Source organism: Dasypus novemcinctus, chromosome Y (genome assembly GCF_030445035.2).
Source record: "Dasypus novemcinctus isolate mDasNov1 chromosome Y, mDasNov1.1.hap2, whole genome shotgun sequence".
Lineage (NCBI taxonomy): Eukaryota > Metazoa > Chordata > Mammalia > Cingulata > Dasypodidae > Dasypus > Dasypus novemcinctus.
This window is the reverse complement of record NC_092216.1, coordinates 2,964,593-2,986,732: the sequence shown is the minus strand read 5'-3', so window position 1 is coordinate 2,986,732 and position 22,140 is coordinate 2,964,593. Positions and strand designations below refer to the sequence as shown.

Here is a 22,140-nt window from a genome sequence, read left to right as displayed (position 1 = left end):
CTTTGTGATGAACAGATCTATAGCTCTTTAAAACAATTTTTATCATGGTATCCTATATACAAACTCCCATTTCATTCCACTTTTCAGCTGAATAATATACGACTGCATGTATATCCCACATTTTGTTTTTCCATTCATCTGTTGACAGACTCTTGGGATGTTTCTGACTTTTGGCTATTGTGAATAATGCTGCTAAGAACATGGTTATATAAGGATTTGTCCGAGTTCCTCTTTTGAATTAGTTTCCGATTGAATTGTTGGGTTATACGGTAATTCTAAATTTAATTTTTTGAGAACTGCAAAATTGTTTTCTGCAACGGATGCACCATTTTACATTCCCACCAGCAATGCAATTTCTTAATATCCTCACCAGTACTTTTTTCCTAGTGCCAGTGGAATGATATCTTCATTTTGCTTTTCCTTAATGGCTAGCAATAAACATTTTTTCATGTACTTATTGGCCATTTGTATACCTTCTTTTGGGAAATGTCTACTCAAGTTCCTTGCCTATTTTTTAATTGGACTATTTGCCTTTTTGTTTTTCTTTTATACAAAATCTTTATATATTCTGGATATTACCCCCTTATCAGATACATGATTTAGAAATATTTTCTCCTATTCTGTAGATTGTCTTTCTCAAAAATAATCCTTAATGCACATGAGTTTTGAAAGCTAATTAATTTATTTTTTTCTTTTGTTGCTCATGCTTTTGGAGTCATATCTAAGAACCTGTTTCATTGCCAACTCCAAAATCATAAAGATTTATCTCTGTATTTTTTGTATATGATTTGAGGTAGGAGTCCAGTTTAATTTTTTTGTGTATGGAAAACCATTAACTCCAGCATTGTTTTTTGAATTCTTGTTGAATTTTTTTAAGGCAATGCTTCTGATATATCTGGTTGATTTTAGATTTTATTTTGTCTTTAAGTTTCATCAGTCTTACCAAAATGAATCTAGATGGATCTTCTAGTTGTTTCTTTTCATCATGCATTGAGTTCACAGTTTCTTAAATTTGCATATCAATGTCCTTCATCAATTTGGGAACATTCTAGGCTAATTTTCTTTTAATAGTGTATCTGAATATCCTATCTCTCCTTTACAATGAATCTCAATTAAACGTATGATCTGCCTTTTTTTTATGAATCATATATTTGTAACATTCTTTTTTGATACTCTAGGCTTTCATTTAGATATTTTTTGGCTTGCTCCTCCACTAAAATAATTCCCTTATACGATATCTAATAAGCTGTAAACCCATCTAATAGGCTTCCAATCTTTATATTGATTTTCTGCTTGATTCTTTTCATAAATTTCAATTATCCAATGCAACCCATCACCTTTCCCCCCTCTTTGCTCTTTTGTTTTATTTAAAAAAAATTTTTTTTTATGATAACAAGGTTTATTTGAAAGCATCATGTTTGTTTTACATTTGGATGTTCCCCCAAATGCTCACACTTTTTTTATTTTTATTTTTTGCTACCCTAGTACTTTTATTATTTTTTTAAATTATTTTTTTAAGTTAATTGATCACACAAAACATTACATTAAAAAACATTAGAGGGAAACGGACTTTGGCCCAGTGGTTAGGGCGTCCGTCTACCATATGGGAGGTCCGCGGTTCAAGCCCCGGGCCTCCTTGACCCGTGTGGAGCTGGCCCATGCGCAGTGCTGATGCGCGCAAGGAGTGCCGCGCCACGCAGGGTGTCCCCCTCATAGGGGAGCCCCACGCGCAAGGAGTGCACCCATAAGGAGAGCTGCCCAGCGCGAAGGAGGGAGCAGCCTGCCGAGGAATGGCGCCACCCACACTTCCCGTGCCGCTGATGACAACAGAAGCGGACAAAGAAACAAGAAACAAGACACAGCAAAAAGACACAGAAAACAGACAACCGGCGGAGGGGAGGGGAATTAAATAAATAAAAAATAAATCTTTAAAAAAAAAAAAAAAACATTAGAGGTTCCCTTATACCCCACTCCCCAAGCCCCCATCCCCCTTATTTTTTTAATTGTAATTTTTTGAAGATACATAGATCACAAAAATGTTACATTAAAAACCATAAGAGGTTCCCACATACCACCTCCACCCCACTCCTCCCACATCGACAACCTCTTTCATCTTCGTGGCACATTCACTGCATTTGGTGAATACATTTTGGAGCACTGCTGCACCACATGGATTATAGTTTACATTGTAGCTTACACATCTTTTGTTTAATTTTGAGTAAACTAATAATTACTAATTTGCCATCTTTGCCAGCTAACTCCAATATATATATATTACCTGTAAAGCTAGCTCTATTGTTTGTTTTCGCTTTCATCTTTTGATCCCATGTTCCATTGTTTACCTGTCTAGTAATTTTTTATTGAAATCCAGTCATTGAGAATAAGATGTAGAGGTTACAGGTGATATTGTTTTCCTCCAGAGGTGGCTCACCCTGAGCAAATAGTGTTGTAGCTGATCACTTCAGTCTCCATGGAAACTGAATTGGCTGCAGACTGAGTTGAAACCATGTCTGCAGACTTAGTGTGCCTCTGGTTTGGCACTGGTGCCCGCCATGTTTTTCACCATTATCATATGCACACTCATCTCTGAATCACATGACAGCTGAAAACTCCTCTGCCTGCAGAGGCTCTGAATTCTTTCAGCTTACCACTGAATGTAGCAACAGAGTGCTGCAAATGCTTCAAGAGAAAATTTTGCCCTTGTTTGACATCTTGCAATCCTCTCCCAAATACTCTGATCAATTTTCTTAATAGGCAGAGGCTTTTGGCTACACTAAATCTGATTCCCTTTGCTTTCAACAAAATGAAAAACCCTAATGAAATTGTTAGCATGTATATGTCTCATTGAAATCCTACAACGCTTCCCTTGGAATCTAATATTTTTAATAGATATTGAGTTTTCAACATTTACAAATTTCAATGTATGTAGTATGTTTTATATTATGGTAATATAGATAGAACAAGAATCTCTTTTAAAAATAAGTAAATTTGAAGAACTATCTTCAAATAATTCCCAGTTTTGATGTCTTCCTCATAAATGAGTTTGACACATTGTGGTAGTTTGAGGCTCTTATGGCCCCCAGAAAAGTCATGCCCTTAGAGCTAATCCATTCCTGTGGGTGTGGACCTATTGGAGGTGAGATCTTTTGATTAGGTGACTTCAGTAAGGCGTGACCCAGGATGGGTCTTAATCCTCTTACTGGCATCCTTTACAAATGGGATGAAGATGAAAGCCACAGGATCAGAGAGAAAGCAAGAGGAAGTATGAAGCTGAAGCAACAAAACCTCAGAGAGAAGGGAGAGACCAGCAGATGCCACCATGTGCCTTGCCATGTGAGAAAGGAGCTGGTCTTTGGGGAGAAAACAATTGCATAATGAAGCCTTGATTTGGACATTTTCAAAGGCTCAGAACTGCAAGCTCATGAGTTAATAAATCCCCATTGTCAAAGCCAACCCATCTCTGGTAGCCTACCAAACTAAAACACACACATAATTCCTTCACTTCAGAATCCACTAAAGAGGGCAATGTGAAGAAAAACATCTCAGAAGCCTATGTTCTGAGAACCCCATCCACTGAACATCCATTTTGTCAAGGTAAAACTCATTTTTTAAACAGCCACCAGATGATATCCAAAACTAAAGCAATGTATGATCTCAAGTAAATGGTTCCACTATATTTTATTCTTAAAGTTTTTTTTTTTAGTGACCTGAACATTTGGAAGATGGAGTTGTTCTAAGGTAGGGCTCCTGCTTCTGCGTCTCCATCCTCCTTGTCACAGAGGCAGAATGGAAACACCCCACAGCATGGCCTCAGCCACATACTGTCCTTGTTATAATCAGACAGCTGCTGAGGGACTTCAGTGATGGTTTTATGGTGCTGTCTCAAGGCATCACCCACTTTTCTTATCACCAAGTTGTAGAGAGGCTCAGTAGCCCTGGAAAGCGGGATGGACTCAGAGGGGTCTCTGGAGAGTTCAAAGAGTAGAGGAGGGTCATGAAGAGTGACATTTTCCCCTTTGCACTGACAGAAGTCTATGTCATAGCAGGCTCCAGCTCCTTTGGGGCTAAATCTAGGGGTCACATAATGAACCTTCCAAATTGCACCACCTGTGGAGAAGACAAATGCACATGCCAAGTTGTAGATCCCCGGCCCAGCACCGGCTATCACAGCCCTTTCCACATTCGAGATTTTTTTTTTCTTTTTTCTTTTGTCTTTATTTTTTTAATATTATGTTAAAAAAATGTGAGGTCCCCATATACCCCCCATCCCCCTCAACTTCTCCTCCCCCCATAACAACAACCTCCTCCATCATCATGAGACATTCATTGCATTTGGTGAATACATCTCTGAGCACCGCTTCACCTCATGGTCAATGGTCCACACCATAGTCCACACTCTCCCACAGTCCACCCAGTGGGCCATGGGAGGACATGCAATGTCCAGTAACTGTCCCTGCAGCACCACCCAGGACAACTCCAAGTCCCGAAAGCGCCTCCACATTTCATCTCTTCCTCCCACTCCCTACCCCCAGCAGCCACCATGGCCACTTTCTCCACACCAATGCCACATTTTCTTCGATTACTAATCACAATAGTTCATGAATAGAATATCAGTAAGTCCACTCTAATCCATATTTTATTCTTCCATCCTGTGGACCTTGGAAGACTGTTTTGTTTTACAGTTATTGATTTCCCAGGAATGCCTAGGAGCTCCCTCCAGAATAGTTTGATTGGAAATGAGAACAGGAAAGTGCAGGAGGCCAGGTTGACCCATCCTATCCTTGGCATCAATCGGACGCACTTAAGCGTGTACTCACTGTCCTTCTGGTGCCACCGCACGGCATGGACATATGCCCCGCAGTAGTGGAACAAGAACTGATGATCTGAGTGTGGGACGTCCCCTCTCAGCAAGGGCATGAGGTCTCGGCCGTCAATCACCCTGTGGACACACACCACGGAGCAGGTGTCACAGGAAAGAAACAGGCAGAAGGCGATGTTTGTGAGCATCCACATCTGGCAGGACTTGTGAAGTCCACCAGGCACCTGGCGGAGTCACGCAAAAGAAAGAGGTGGGTGTATCCTCTCTCCAGAAACTTATAATTTAATGGATAGGGTCATAGAAAACCCAGCTTATGCATTAAATATTTAAGTGAAGAGACCAGTAAAGATGATCGCATAAAAATAAGAGCTCCAAATAGCAATCAATGCGTCACCAAAGGAGGAAAAACCCAGAAAGAGAGCCAATGTTATGCCATAAAACTTTAAATCCATTGTTACAAAATAGAATAATTAAAATAATCTAAATAAAATTTCTGCTACTCCACACCCTTTGTCATTAGAAAAGCTCTAGAGTGTAGAAGGTAAAGAGTAAATAAGAATCTATAAATCCTACGTAAACCCCAAATTTGGATGAAGTCAATTATGAATGTAGGGGTTCAGAATTTTCCCCCAAACCCTTTTTTCCTTCACTATGGATAAATAATAACTCATCAAATGGCAGCGCCATCATCCCCTGCTGGAAGAGAAGTCAGAAAAACTTATACACCACAAGCTGCTTATTTCTATCTATTTAAATCCTTGTGATTAGAAAAAAAAAATCTGCTGAATTATCAATTACTGAAAAGCCATTGCCATACTTGGAATTATTACTACGATTTGCCTGATTATGCTTTTTTAAATTTAAAAAATGTATATGTAAAATAGTATAATTTCAACAAATAAAAATAACAGATATTTTATATTCTTTCTTTTGTACTAACTCTTCAAAACCTCCACGTACTGTATACTTACAGTACATCTCAATTTGACCTGCATTTAGATTTCACATACTTAAAAGTTTTCCAATACCCGAAACAAGTCCCCCAAAATAATTTAAAAATTGTTATGGATCTACATCGACAAACCCAAGTTAAATATGCACTTATTGTTTATGCATTTTCATGAATGAATGATATACTTCAATAGAATTTTATTTTTAAAAAGAATCAGATTATATTTCTTAGCTAAATCTATTTAACTTTGTTTTAAAAGCATATCAGTTTCTGCCCAAGTTGAGAATAGATCTCTCCATATTAAGTAAATTTGCTAATTGTTGTATAAATTTAGGATTAATAGCACCAAATTCAAACAGGTACATATGTATGCATGTGTATATATAGTTGTATATTTACAGCTGTATATATAGTTGTATATATACATAGTTGCATAATACATGTGTGTGTATATATTTGTGTGTATATATATATGTGTGTGTGCATATGCATATAATTTAAAAGTCTCACGACCCCTAATAATATATTATTTCTGGAAGGAGTTGTCTACCTCCAATTTGTTGGCATTTACTTTAAAAAGGTATCTGTATTTTATCTAACATTACCATTCAGCCTATAATTTTTGTAACTTTCATTTCAAACATTTCAATTCGTGGATTCATGAAGTTCACTCCAAAACTGTCCAGCCGTTTATCTTTGCCCCTGACCCAGCTTCTTAACTCCTTAGAACAAAATTTAATGTTTGTGCCAGGGTTTTCTGAGTTACTGGATTTTTTTTTTTTTTTTGCATGTTTAACTCATTGAATCAAGTTTTGCAGGAGATTTCCTCTCCAAGGGCATCCACACCACAAAGGAAGATTGTGTTTCCTGGTCAACTTCTGCTGTGGTGAGAATCACCTTGGAGTTTGCAGCCAGGAGAGTTCAAAAGCTTTCTATTTCTCTTCCTTACAATGAGGAGACTTTAAGGTTGCCTAATCCCTCTCCATATGCATTTTCACAAAGCACAACTGTAGAAACCCTTACTCCAGGAGAGGGAAATCCTCCCCCTGTTTGCTTATCGAGATCGTAGAAGACATGTAACTGGAAAGAAATGCATTAAAGATGGAGCCTGCTACTGTTGAATTTGAAATGTCTTAGTGAACAGCTACAAAGTGGAGGAACTCTCATAGAGAAAGGTTACATTAACCTGTCCCGAGGTAGAGCTGCCCCTCCCAGTGATGCAAGGGTTGGATATACATCCATCAGACTTGTGGGCTCATCAATCACTCTTCCAGCTTGCAACACTTTTGGCCATCGAAAAATTCCTGGGACACGGATTCCACCTTCCCATCCTCCCATTGTTTTCCCACCTACGTGACACAGAAAGCAAGTTTAGTCACTACACCCAGCAAAATTATTCTCAGCCCTGGGACTGTTTATATTCTTGTGTCTCTATACAGTTATCTGACAAGGTGAGGCAGTAAACCAGGAAAACAATAATTCATGTTTGTGTGCAGAGAGAGGATGCCAGAAGTATGTTAACTATCTCTTGGCTTTTTCTCACTGAAATCATTTTTCAAGGATAAAAGTTATGAGATATAATAAGTTTTTTAAAATTTTCAAACAACGAAGTTTGTTTTTCCCTGTGGCCACTAGAATTAATCAAGATGTCCCATTCTTTTTACTAGAGGATTATTATCATTTGTCAAGCTACATGTATAAGTTAAAAGACTTGAGCCGAAGGAAGAGAAATTAATGTTAAATGAAATGTATAAAAGCTGGTGCATAGCTTATATTTCATTTTGTAGATTCCAAATGACGTGTTCTTAATTTTTCGTTTCATTAAAAATTTGCCATCTTCTGAGAGACGGAGGCAGCAGTTTAAATTAAAAACGAACATTCGAAATTCACATCCAGTGCCAAATAAAATTAAATAGGAGTTCAAGCAGCGTTTTATAAGTGTGCAACATTTAAACTCCTAAATTGATTAAAGCTGGAAGCTGAGATGGTTCATGTGTATTAGGTGTCTCTGAATCTGCAGAACTTGTTGACTAAGAGCTAAATACAGTCCTTGAAGTCTTCCCTTTGTTTTTCATTTGGTAAATATTCATTATCCTTAAGATAGAAGGGGTTGGCCTGGCAAAGCTACCCAACTCTCCTCGCCTTTGTATATTCCGTTCCATCCCCCGAGCTGGAGATGCCCGATCCTGGCCTCCAGGTGTCCGCCATGGTCCGAGGTAAAGTAGACGACAGTGTTGTTTCGCAGACCATGTGCATCAATGGCCTGGAGGATCTGGCCTACAGTTAGAAATGTTTGAAAAATTAGAAGAATCATAGTAGTCATATTCAGAAGCCGTTGATGTTGGAGTATTTTTATTTTATTGAATGTGGACATTTTAAAATTATATTTTTTTCGAAGCAAAGCCTGTACCATCCATAAAACCCCATCCGATTTTATTTTTAAATAAAAGAATACCAGGCTAATGGAAAAAATAATAAAGCAGAAATAATGATCCTGAGACCAAATTATTGTTCAAGCTACAAAAGCGAAAAGAAGTCTTTACTGCTAAAACTCACTATTTACAACAAACGTGTAATATGGGCCAGTGTCTAAATACCAAATAGAATGGCAGCAACCTTTATGAAGAACTGCAGGAAATACAAGAAATGATAGAAGCACACAGTGAATATGAGACAAAATAGGACAGATCAAGTGAAAAATAAATAAAAAAAGAGCTAGAAGACTTATATGACATAATCAAAGGGGAAGATCTTATGGATATATATCAAACTTTTACAAACAGGTATTAAAGAATATATCTTCTCAGATTGGGGGACATTCTGCAAAATAATAGGCAAATACTCTTAGAAAATGTCAAGGTCACAAAAGATAAAGAAGACTGAGGAACTGTTTTTGATTAGTGGACTCTAGGGAGACACGATAACTTAATACAATGTGGTAAACTGGATTTGATCTTGGACCACAAAATGTAAAATGTTCGTAGAAGAACTATTCATAATAACCCAAATGAACAACTATCCAAATGCCCAAGAATAGAGTGCATAAGTGTATTAAGATATATGTACACAGTAGAAGATATTATAACAACCACAATGAATTATCTACAACTACACACCTACTGTATCTATTCTCAGCTATTCTACCTAGGTCTAATTTGACAATTCAAGATGATTTGGGATCAGAACAAGTAAGTTTGACTGATGCCTGAGAATTTGCCTGGGAATGTGTCATTCTATGCTGGAGCTTGGGCTATTCTTACTTTTTATACACCAGTGTCTGCAGTCACTGAAGAGAGGAGAGCATAGAGGAACAAGGGATTTCTAAATTTTATCAAGGAACAAGAAACAAATATTTATTGACAGTTCACTGTTTCACATGTTTTTTTGTGAACATTGACATTAATTCATTTAGTCTTCACATCACTTCTAAAGAGAAGCCACAAGAATCCACCCAACAGAGTTGAAGAAAGCACATGTTCTCACTAAATCAAGACACGTGAAGAGCTGGACTTGTGTGGGCTGGAAATGTACAGTGATTAAGTGTTTTCTTGTCACTTACCAACCATGAAGTCCATCTCCTCCACATTGTCCCCATATAAACCATGTTTACTCACGCCAATGAAATTTTCCGTAGTGGGGAGAGGTGTATGTACATGGAGAAAGGAGAAAAAGAGGAGAAAAGGGCCATGGCGGTTTCTACAATACAGAAATTATTTGTCTTAATGTCTGCATGCACATACAGTTGATTCTCATTATTCCCAGTAGCTATGTTCTATAAAGTTACCAAACACTGTATTTGCGAATACTGACGTACAGAATCATTGCTTCTAGGGGAAATACAGGGTCAGGATCCTGCAAGTCACAATGTCTAAAAGGAGGAAATGATGAAGTTGCATATCTTATAATATTACACAATCAAGGAAAGAAAGCAACATAAACAGCAAAGGATGTTTCCACCAGATTAGAGTTCATTGGAAGTTAAATCTCACTTTTCATTTTAGTAGACACCAGGGGGCTGAAAAGGAACTTTTACAAAATATATATTCAGGAAGAGTCATTTCTGCAATGGCAATTAAATAATTTTAAAAAGCATGGCACCCTGTTCATTCTTGCAAGCAGAGTGTGAGGAGCTGTTGAGTAGAAGGATGGATATCACAGCATTTGTACAAAATAGAAAGTTTATGGACTCTGTTGACTGGAAAAGAATTCTTTAGCTGTACTTCTGTGTTTGTCTAAGATTCCAGGGTACAGTTATCGACCATGATGAGAATTACTTCAAATGATGGGAATTGTGTGCTAATGTAATGTACATCAGTGTATTGGGAAGGCATGGAGGGCAAGTCTTACTGTCTTAAAGTCTACTTGTATTCATTCATTGAGTTGACAGCCTAATTGTTTGTCACTGTGGTTGAAAAAGAAAAGGGAAGATTATGTGTTACTAAAGGAAAAAGGCAAAGGTGGCAATAGAGAGGACTTACAATTATTTTGAACTCATATATAGGGACATTGGGATTGCAGACAAGATCTGAAGAAGAGTTTGGGATAATGAGCTTGGTGAGATTTGTAATAGAGAAGGTTTGTGTGCAAGATGAAGTTAATGCAACAACTCGGCATTCTTCTTTCGCGCTTGGCTTTTTTAATGTTATCCACACACGAACTGATAAAGCTGTTTCGCATGCTCATGGCATTGTACTTTTCTCTACCGGCTTGACTAGACTATTTGTGCAAACATTGCAACATAGGCAAATCCCGGCTTTCTTTCTGGGTCTCTGGAAACTTGTCAATCATGATTGATTGCATAGGATGCAAGTGCCAAAGTGACCAGTGCCCACTCAAAACCCTGGATTCTGAGTCTCAAGTGGATCTCTCCATACAGAAACATTGCACACATGTACATTTCATTGATGGAGGAACGTGTGCTCAGAAGAGAGAACTTTGAAAGCCCACCTTGGCTCCCTCAAACTTTGCCCAATGTGTCTTTTTCTTTGCTGATCCTGCTGTGCACAATCTCATTATAATGAACCAGAGTAGTGAAAGCACTTGCCTCTAAGTCCTGGGAGTTATTCTAGTGCATCAGTGAAAATGGAGGTAGTTATGGGACTAAAATAACCTAGCCAGGAATTCCAAGCAAGAACATGGCAGAGAGCAAGAAAGGGAAATAGTCTCCATTCCTGGCTTGAACACAGTTGCACACTGTCCTCTCAAGGAATGGTGACTTCAGGAGTGCAGAGGGCAGCACCGTGTTGGTATCTACTATGAATGGAGGCATCTGGAAACCTCCTTACATTGTCCCAGGACATTGACAAGGCAGATCCAGAGGAGGGAGAGCAGAATGTTGGGGAAGCTGCAAGGTCATTGTCAGTAACAGACAGGCTAGGGGGTTCCTGTGGAAAGCTCCTTAGAATGACAAGGTGAAAAGAAGAGGGAAAAAGGGGAAATGATTCAGGAGCTACCTTTTCTGTAAGTGCTTGGAAAGAGATGGAGTATGCAGGAAATAATATTATTGGTCTAGTGGTATCTACAGGCTGGTGAGAAGGTCTGCACAAACCTAGTTCCCCACTTAATAAAAACAATGTGGAAGTGAATGTAGCTCAACTGGTTGAGCACCCGTTTTCCACATACGAGTTCCCAGGTTTGATCTCTTGTTTCTCCTAAGAACAAAAACGAAAGCAAAATAATCAAATGAAAAAAAAAAACCAAAAACCTCTCATCGGAGATCAGATGTATGTCAGCGATTGAGTACCTGCTTGCCATGTATAAGGTCCTGGGTTCAATTCCTGATATCTCCAAAGAACAAAACAAAATAAAACAAAAATACCCCAATGTATCTACTGTATATACTCTAAAATCCTGTGTAATCCATAAATCTACAAATTGGTAGCTAGATACTCCTTTTCTTAATAATCATTTATTTTGAATAGCAACTAACTCTTTGATTTATGTTTTTTTATGTACCATATCAAAGCGGTAGCACATAAGACAAAAGTTAATTGTTACCTCTGAATAAAAGAGACTGCCTCCTCCACCATGATTGTTCCAGCTCTTTCAGCCTTCATCGGCTGCTCTGTGATCTCATGCAATCTCATAAGGATGCAATCCCAATACAAAGGGGACGAGGCACTCCACAGCCAGGAGTAGGCTAGCAGGATGCCGAGAAAGACCATGGCGAAAACCAGTAACCAGGGGATGGAGACCCACCTGGCCAGTTTCCCCAGGAATAAAGTCAACACTATTCCCACCAGAATCTGCATGCAAATCCAAAGGTTATAATTGGCAGTAAATTCTATCTTCCGAGAGAGGTCTGGCCAACAAGGAGGGATGAGTGTGTAGGGCATGCCATAGTAATAGTCAAATCCATAATGCAAAGGGTGATGGCAGTGATCGCTTCGGTATTTACAGTTTAGCCCCTGATGCCATTTTCCTGGGAAAAAGAGAGAGACAAAGGTAGAGAGAGATGAAGATAGAGTTAAACAGAGAGATAAAGATAGATAGAGATATATAGAAAGAGAAAGAAAAAGATGGAGATAGAGATAGAGAGATACAGATAGGGACAGAAAAAGATAGAAAAAGAGAGAGATAAATGAGAGTGAAATGGAGATAGAGATAAAGGCAAAGAGATAAAAAGAGATACATAGAGGAAAAGAGAGTGAAAGAGAAATCATTGAAATAATATATTTTGCTAAACTAATATTTTATTGAAAAAAATGAAAAATTGACTGATATAGCTAACCCAACTCTGACCCTAACCCTAATAAGTATAACTGAAAACACATATAATATCAATTTCATTTCTTGCTAACAGCTTGACTTGTTTTGCTCTTTCATTTCTTTCAAGTATCGAAGTGAAAATTTTTACTTCCATAGCTAATTGTGACCCTTCTATAAGAGCGACACAAGAAAGGGGAGGAAAAAACCTTTCACCAAAGAACACCTCAACTCATTTTAACTAGAAATGTGTGCTACACCATCCCAGTCACACGCTGTGGAATAAATAGCTCATTGGGCAGGAAGGCTCTGTAGAACAATGTTTCTTAGTAAGGAATTTGCTCTGCAGCAGCCCGTTAGATGGAAAGAAAGTCAACCTGATGTTGTCAATCCTTCCTGATCCCCAATACAAGGAACATGGTAAGGTGTCAACAGTCCTCTGAACAAAACAGTGAGATGCAGAATGTCAGCCCCAAACTTGCACCACCGCATAAATTATGGACAGTGAACCTACTAATCATACCATTGGCATATTGCTCCTTCTTGCATGGCTTTAGACTGAAGTTCTTTAGAGGTGGAGTGGACATCACCATCCCAGGGTCCACAGGATGGAGGAATGTAATATGGATTGGAATGGACTTCCTGGTATTCTACTATAGAACTGGTGTGACTCTAGCAATGGAAGAAATTGTATCATTGATGTGGAGACAGTGACCACCGGAGTTGCTGAGGGCAAGGAGAGGGAAGAAGAGGTGTGATATGGGCATTTTTGGGACTTGGAGTAGTCCTGGATGATATTGCAGGGGCCGATGCAGGACATTGTATATCCTGCCATCAGGCACTGGATGGACTGATGGAGAGTGTGAACTACCATGTGAACTATGGTCCATGAGGTGTGGCAGTGCTCCAGGGTATATTCACCAAATGCAATGAATGTGCCACAATGATGAAAGGGGGATGTTGATATGGGAGAAGTGGGCGGGGGGGTTGGGAGTTGGGTATATGGGAACCTCTTATGTTTTTAACGTAATGTTTTATGTGATCTATTTATCTTTTTTTAAAAGACAATAATATAAATAAATAAAAATAAATTTTAAAAAGACTAAGTCCATTTCAAAATCTTAAACGTCGTTCTCTTCTGAATAAAAGTTGCTAATATCCTATTATTTTCTTGCCAGGGTTAACTCAGCTCTCTCAGATATAATAAATACCTAAGTCCATGTGATGCAGTTGAATCTGGAGAGTCATCCTCCCAAGATGGCTGCATGGAGGAAGAGAGTCCAGGGAACAAATGCACAAGACAGCAGAGTATAGCAGTAGGTTTTGCAGTTGTACGTAGAGTGAACGACTAGTTCACCCCCAAAAATTCATGTCCCCCTGGAAACCCAGAATGTGACTTTATTTGAAACAAGGATCTTTACACATGTAATTAAGGTAAGATTCTATATGTGACCCCACCCAGGAAGAGGGCAGGTCCTAAATCCAATAAGAGTGTTCTCATAAGTAATAAGAAGGAGAAGACTTGAAAGAAGCAGAGAAGAAGGTGATGTGAAGATGGAGGCAGAGATGGATGATGCATCTGCTAGCCAAGGAATATCAAGGCTTTCTGACAATGACCAAGAAGCTGAAAGAGGCAAGGAAGTTCCCTCCCCTAGAACCTCCAGAAGAAACCAGTGAAGCAGACACCTTGATTTCAGACTCTGTGCCTCCAGAACTGTGAGCAAATGAATCTCTGCTGCTTTAAGCCACCTGGCTTGTTGTACCTTTTTTAGGGGAGCCCCAGGGAACTTGTACATAGGACATCATGCTAATTTTTCTGTAATGATCTGCTTAGGTGGATTTATTATCAATGAATTCCATTTCAGGAAAGCAAAGGGAGTATGACAAATTCTTTACGCAATTAAACAAGGGGTCTCGGGAATCACAAGGTGAAATCTTTGTAATAGATGATCACAGATGTTCTTTCTCTTCTGTAACTTTCTACACTTTCACTCTTTGGTCCATTCATGAAGTGGTGGCCTGGGTGCTTTCAAAGTGTGTTCCAGGCACTCATGAGTTGATACTCAAAAGCAGAATGGATCAAAATGCAAGATCCAATTACATGTTGCCTACAAGAGGAGCACTTTAAAAAAAAGCCACAGCTTGAAAAAATTATTGATTGGAGGAGAGAAGAAGAGCAAAAAAGCCATAAGAAGGCAGCTGATGTAAGTCTGAAATGCAGCAGAAACTAAGACATAGATGATCTGGCCATCCCTGGGAAGCCTGAGCCATGAGAATGCAAGTGAGTCTCATAAAACCCTGTAGAACTTAGGGTGGAAGAGAACAGCCATTTTTTATACTGAAAGTAACTCTTTGAGCATTGACTGAGTACATGTTTCATACAAATTAATCCCTCCCTCAACTACTCTTCCCTTTAAAAAATCATGATATGTGTGGACACAAACCTCTTCATATTTAAGTGAAGAAATCATAAATGCTTTCACAATCATGTCATATGGGCATTAGCATGGCAATAGAACATTATCTAGGGAGTAATAATAGCATGTGATTTTTAAATTCTGTGGTGAGTTGGTAAATCTTTGATTTCATAAATCATTTAGACAGAAAGTTGTTTCTATTAATTTCCTTACTTTTTTTAAAGGACCATAACCATTAATATCTTCTGCCTACCCATTCTAATTGAAATGTAGTCCTTTTCACCTCTTACCTATCAAGCCAGTCCTATACCCTTCTTTCTTCAAGAGAGCTGCAAATGTGGATTCATTTCTGGGGAGCCCTCCTGAGACGCCAAGTCCAGAGATGACTCGGGATATAGTATTTATGTTCTTAGAAGCCATACCTACAAAGGATGCATGAGATCCAGATAAGATCCAGTTATTAGATCCATTATTCCAAGTGAACACAGCTACTTGACTTGCATTGCTATATGTAAGACAATTTTATTTATTTCAAGTTATTCTAAGTTGTTGGGATATCATAACCTTATCTCATTGAAGAGCATGCAGTCCAATTTATTCATCAAGATCATGGTACCTTGTAAATGTAATATATATATATAGTGTATATATATATATATATATATATGGTAATAGCATAAAATATAGTAGGTCAGTGGTTAATGAATTTTAGTGTGATATAGTTTCCTCATTTTATATGAAATGATACTATATTAACTTTAATTGGAAACATGAAGAGCTAAAGATATATATTTTAATCTACAAAACAAACACTAAAAAAAGTGCAAAAATAAAAAAGTTAGTTAACCCAATGAAGACAGGAAAATAAGAACAGATGAGGCACACAGAAAACAAACAGCAAATGAGTAGACCAAAATCCAACCAATAATTACATTAAATGTTAGTGGACAAAACACTATTAAATCTGCATGGATCAAAACAAGATTCAACTACATGTTGGTAAAAGAGAAGCACTTGAAATGGACACAGGTTGAAATAGAAGTTATGGGAAAAAATTCACCATTTCAAAACTAAATGTAATATGGCTGAAGTAGCCCTCTGAACTTCAGCCAGACTAGACCTCAAGGTAAAGGTCATTATCAGATATAAAAAGGAAAATTACATCATGACCACAGGCTCAATTCATCAGGAAGAAAAAAGTAATAGCAGAGCTCCAAAATAAAGGAAAGCAGAATTAAGCAAAGAAATTAAAAATTCCACAATTATAGTCACATTTTAAAACCATTTCTCAGCAGCTGATAGCATAAATAAACCAACCAAAAAAGCAGTAAAGAAATACATTATTTGAATCATTTACCTTGACACAATACAACATTACACATAAAGCTTCCAAATACACATTATTTTTTAGTACACGTAGTATATTCATCTACAACAGTCATGTACAGACACGCTTTGGTTCTCTGACCACAGTAGAATTACATTGGAAATCAAGTAAAGTGTGATATCCAGAAAAAGCCCAAGGTTTGGAAATTAAACAGCATATTTATAAATTTCACAAAGAATCAAAGTAAAAAGCAGAAAATATTCTGAACTGAATTAAAACAAAAAGTAATGTGTCAAAATTTGTGGAATACAGATAAGTAGTGCTGAAAGTAATAGTAGAGAAAAATCCAATGCTTTAAATCAAATTAGTCAAAAACCCATGACTCAAGTTTCTATATTAAGAATCTCATAAAGCAGGATCAAACAAACTCAGAGTAAGATGAAAGGAGAAAATAATAAAGAAAACAGCACAAATCCACAAAATGGGAGGTGAAAAAATTATAGCAAAAAACCTTATACATAGTGGTGAAAGACTGAACGATTTCTTCCAAAATCACGTAAAAGGGAAGGATATCTATACTCAGCATTTTGATTCCACATTCTATTGGGAGTCTTGGCCATTTTAATAAGCAGAAAAAAAAAACTAGATTAAAGGCAAATTGATTAGAAATTAATTAAAATTAATTTATATGACGATTTTTAAAGTAGAAAATCCTAAAGAATCTTCCAACTATTATAATTAATGAGTAAATCTTGTGAGCTCAGGATATAAAGCTATGATAAAAATCAATTGCAGGAAACAGACTTTGGCCCAGTGGTTAGGGCGGCCGTCTACCACATGGGAGGTCCACGGTTCAAGCCCTCGGCCTCCTTGACCCGTGTGGAGCTGACCCATGCGCAGCGCTGATGCGTGCAAGGAGTGCTGTGCCACGCAGGGGTGTCCCCCGCGTAGGGGAGCCCCACGCGCAAGGAGTATGCCCATAAGGAGAGCCGCCCAGCACGAAGGAGGGAGCACCCTGCCCAGGAATGGCGCCGCCCACACTTCCCGTGCCGCTGACGACAACAGAGGCGGACAAAGAAACAAGACGCAGCAAAAAGACACAGAAAACAGACAACCGGGGGAGGGGAGGGGAATTAAATAAAAATAAATAAATAAATTGCATTGTATATGCTAGCAGCAAATTTTTATTGGAAAATGAAATTTAAAAACTAATAGCATTTATAATAGACTCTAAAATTATAAAATGCTAAGAATTTTTTAAAAGTTTCAAATCTTCTATACTGACCACAAAATATTTCTGAGAGGACTTAAAGGAGTCCTAAATAATGGTTAAATATACATGTTTATAAATTGGAAGACTAGGCACTGTCAAGATGGTAATTATTCACCAAGATGGTAATTATCAACCTATTACTTATAGGTTAAATGCAAACCCAATTAAAACCCAGTAGGCTTTTTCATAGACATTAACAATCTATTCCAAATTTTATTTGGAAATACAAAGACTCTAGAAAATCCAATCCAATATTAAAAATGAATGCATTGGAGGAATTATGCTACCTGACTTCTAGCTTCTGTAATCCAGAAGGGGTTCTTTGCCATAAGAATTGACTAAGAAATCAATGAAATAAAGGGAAGAACTCAGAAATAAACCCCAACATGCATGTCATCTTGTTAGGGACAAGAATGGCAAAATAATCCATGGGAGAAAAGAAAGACTTCCCATCTAATCCTCCTCGAAAAACTGGATAGTCATGTAGAAACATGAGCATCGAATTCTACTTTACATCACATGTAAAAACTAATTTGTGATGCATCATAGACCTAACTGTAAAAGGCAAAACCATTGAGCTTTAGAGAAACATTCATGTGACTCCCTTCTTTTCTTTAGGGTAGGCAAATTTTCTTTGGTCACAAAGAGCAAAAAGCACAGAGGAAAAAAAATAAACCGTGTAAGGTGAAGTTAAAAACTTCTGCTCATCCAAAGGTACCATTAAAAACTGATATATGCTATCCAAAGACTGGAAGAAAATAGCTTCTCAGTGTATATGTGCGGTCACCCCTCAGGCTGAAGTGTGGTTTGCTGGCCTGGTGGGGGAGCAGCCGCGGCAGGCCAAGCCGCTGCCCCCATAATAGGGTGGCTGGTCGGACTCACCGCCACCCCTGAAGGGAGCTCGGCATGGGCGCAGAGTGCCCTCGGGTCTCCCCTTCTTGGCAGCCATGCTTCCGCGGCCGCCCCTCCTCCCGGATGGCGCCACACGATGCCTGTGGGGCGGCACCCTTCTTCTTCTTTCTCCCTGCGCAGGCGCAGGGCAGAAAATTCCAGTCTGCCCTTTTCCCCTCCCCTGACAGCAGCAACAGCCAGGCGTGGGCGGAGAAATCCAGTCTGCCCTCCACCCCAGCAACAGCAGCCACCAATCCCTAAACCCTGCCCCTTCCCCCAGCAACAGCGACAGCCAATCTCTAACCACCACCCCTCCCCCGTCCACTACCGCCCACTGACCTTTCGCCGGCAACCAATCAGAACAGGGCGTGGCTTCCACCAATCAGCCTTCCCCAGCCCCTATAAAACTGTTGCCTCTCCCTCAATAAAGTGGACTTGCCTGTTTACCTCGTCTCCGCAGTAGTTCTTCTGCCGTGCGCCCTCCAGTCCTGAGAGCCCCCGACAAGGGCCTGGCCTCCCTTGTCCCCAGTTCGTCGCCTGCCTCTCCGGGCGACCCCTTCGTCGCCGGCTTCTCCGGGCGACCCCTTCGTCGCCGGCTTCGCCGGGCGACCCCGTCAGCTGAACCGCGCAACCCCTGTGAGACCGACCCCTCGTCTGCTGCCGGACTGACCCCTCGTCCCAAGCAGGACCGATCCCTCATCCCAAGCGGGACTGACCCCTCGTCCAGAGCTGGACCGACCCCTCGTCCGCAGCCAGACCCCACCTCTACCGACCGAGCAAGCCGCCACATATATGTGATAAAATACTGTCATCCAATATGTATGTGTGTATGTGTGTGTATATATATAAAATACATATTTATAGGCAAACAGATGTGGCTCAACCAATTGGGCTCCTGTCTACCAAATAGGAGGTCCAGGGCTCAAACCCAGGGCCTCCTGGTGAGGGCAAGCTGGCGGACACAGAGAGCTGGCCCATGCAGAGTGCCAGCCCACACTGGAAAGCCGTCCCATGCAGGAGTGTCAGCTGATGTTGAAAGCTGGTGCAGCAAGATGACCCAACAAGAGACACAGAGGAGAGACAAAAAGAAGATGGAGCAGAACAGGAAGCTGAGGTGGGTTCCAGAGAGTAATCACCTCTCTCCCACTCCAGAAGATCCCAGGATCGGTTCCCAGAGTTGCCAAATTAAAATACAAGCAGACACAAAAGAACACACAGTGAATGGACCTAGAGAGCAGACAACAGGGGAAATGGGGGGTGAGAAATAAAAAATAAATCTTTAAAAAATAATAAAAGTAAAATACATGTTTATATATGTGGGTTAAATTTACCACCTTTAATCATTAAAAACCAATTCTTAAAAGTGGACAACAGGTTTGAAGAAACACCTTCTAAAAGTACACAAATTTCTTACAGGCACACGAGAAAATGTTCACTATCATCTAGTCATCAGAGAAAGGCAAACTAAAACTCCTTAGGATATCTTAGACAACTCTCTCAATGGCTGACATGGAAAATGCCTGATAACATTAAATGTTGAGGAGAAAAGGGAGCAATTAGAACCTTTCCGTTTCCTCCACGATGGTGTAAACTGAAACCACTTTGGAAAAAGTTCTAGGAAGTTTATTACAAAATCAAGCATACACCTACTGCATGGCCCAGCATTTCCACTCCCATATATATTACCCAATAGAAATGACATTTGTCCACAATAAAAGTTGTACGAGAGTATACAAAGGGATTGAAAGTGGCCATCAGAGAGGTACTATTTCTACACTTCTAACCTGACAAGGAATGGACCTGTTAGACAAGCAGAACTGCTTTGTCTTAATATCCTCAAACTAGAAACAGCTCAGGTACCCATCAACAGGAAAATTCATAAACACTGTAGTAGAAGAAAAAAGAATAATCTACTCACATACATAACAATATGTATGAATCTCAAAAGCATTTTGCTTCGGTAAAAGAAGACTTCAAAATGAATTTATCTCTAAAAAAAATCAAAAATTAAAAAAATTTAAATGCATTTGTATAAAATTCTAGAGCAGGCAAAACTAATTATGGTAGGAAAAATCAGAACTGTTGTTGCTAATGTATAAGATATATGAGCTTATACACTTTTCAAAAAGCATCATCTTTTATGCTAAAGATTTGTATGTTAAATTGCATGTAAATTCCCCTGGAAATATGAAAGCAAAAATAAACTGTAAGTAAATATTGAACTCTGGTTAATGATATCCATATAAAATTATTTAGGGAGAAATGCACGGATGTCTGAAATTTGCTTTAAAATAAATAATAAAGTAGCACATGTTCATAGGTAGATTAATACATGGACAGCAAAAATTATGATAAAATATGAATATTAGAAACCAAGTGTTAAGGATACAGGAATTCATGGTAGAATTCTTCTAACATTGCTATATCTTTGCATATCTTCATAAGTTTTAGGAAAAAAATTTAAAAAAGGATGATTTACCAACATTCCCATATTTGCAATGAAATTACAAGGCAAAATGTCCAGATAGAACTTTCAAGAATGTTGGAAACACTACACCTGTGCTTTCCAATATAGCAGTAGTGTGACTAAGATACTAAATATTAAAATTTATTTTTAATTCTTTACACATGTGGTCAGTGGTTTGGAAATCTCGGTTCCTGAAAGACATCAATCAGCTTGAGACTCAGGAAAAAGGTAACACAACGATGGGTGAGGCTTTCAGTACCAGGGAATTTAGGTGCTGTTTTTTTTTTTAATAGAAGACACCGCCAAATCAGTTTCTTTTTAACTGAATATTCATAGAAGCTTAATTTTTTTAATGAAATTTTTATTGCCTTTTTTTTTTAAAGATACATAGTTCACACAAAATGTTACATTAAAAAATATAAAAGGCTCCCACATACCCAACCCCCCACCCCCCTACTCATCCCACATCAACAACCTCTTTCATCATTGTGGCACATTCATTGCATTTGGTGAATACATTTTGGAGCACTGCTGCACCACTACACTCTCCCCAAGTCCATTCAGTGGGTTATGGCAGGATATATAATTCCCTGCATTTGTCTCTGCTATATCATTCAGGACAACTCCAAGTCCCAAAAATGCCCCCACATCACATCTCTTCTTCCCTCTCCCTGCCCTCAGCAACTCCCATGGCCCCCGTCTCCACATCAATAAATATGGTTTAAAAGTGGTAATGCAAGAGGCAGATCTACATACCTGATCTGACAGGGTATCGACCAGTTAGAAAAGCAGTCCTGCTTGGAGTACACAGAGATGCTGCTGCAATGTGCTGGGTAAGTTTCACTCCTTCTTTTGCCAAGAGATCTATATTTGGAGTCCTAGAAAAGAGTGAGTGAAGGAGGAAAATGAAGATTTTTAACAAGCCAGAGTCTGTGACATTTACTTATAAATCGAATCAATGGACCACTGGGTTCTTTCCACAAAAAGTTGATAGCACTGAAGACCCAATTGAGATGTCTGTCGGCTTTTTGATACCAGATGGCACAGTATGAGTGCTTTAGTTTCCATGACTATTTCAGAATGTTCATTTGTTTGCTTTTGTCCAAGACCTAATTTGTTTGTGCTAACTACGTTTAAGCTCAAAGAACAATGTCAAAAGCATTTGTCTTCCTGGTGCTTTATGCTTAGAACTTAAAATTCCCCACCCCACCCCCCAGGAGATTTTAAAATCTAGTCTTTAGAATTCAAAATGAAAATAAAAGGTGAAATAATAGAAGTCAAACAGGAAC

General features: G+C 38.9%; 1 protein-coding gene across 1 annotated transcript in view; it reads right to left on the bottom strand.

The window, feature by feature from the left end:
* Positions 1–3,708: 3,708 nt before the first annotated feature.
* The window catches only part of LOC139438236 (arylsulfatase F-like), a 30,466-nt gene continuing 12,034 nt past the window's right edge, over positions 3,709–22,140 (bottom strand). Inside the window, exons 3-10 of the mRNA XM_071213392.1 lie at positions 21,608–21,729; positions 15,184–15,315; positions 11,769–12,192; positions 9,331–9,467; positions 7,914–8,048; positions 6,958–7,120; positions 4,818–4,939; positions 3,709–4,107 (exon numbers count right to left, since the gene is read on the bottom strand). Coding sequence (XP_071069493.1) covers positions 3,734–4,107; positions 4,818–4,939; positions 6,958–7,120; positions 7,914–8,048; positions 9,331–9,467; positions 11,769–12,192; positions 15,184–15,315; positions 21,608–21,729 — 1,609 coding nt within the window. The 3' untranslated portion in view covers positions 3,709–3,733. The remainder of the gene's footprint in view (positions 4,108–4,817; positions 4,940–6,957; positions 7,121–7,913; positions 8,049–9,330; positions 9,468–11,768; positions 12,193–15,183; positions 15,316–21,607; positions 21,730–22,140) is intronic.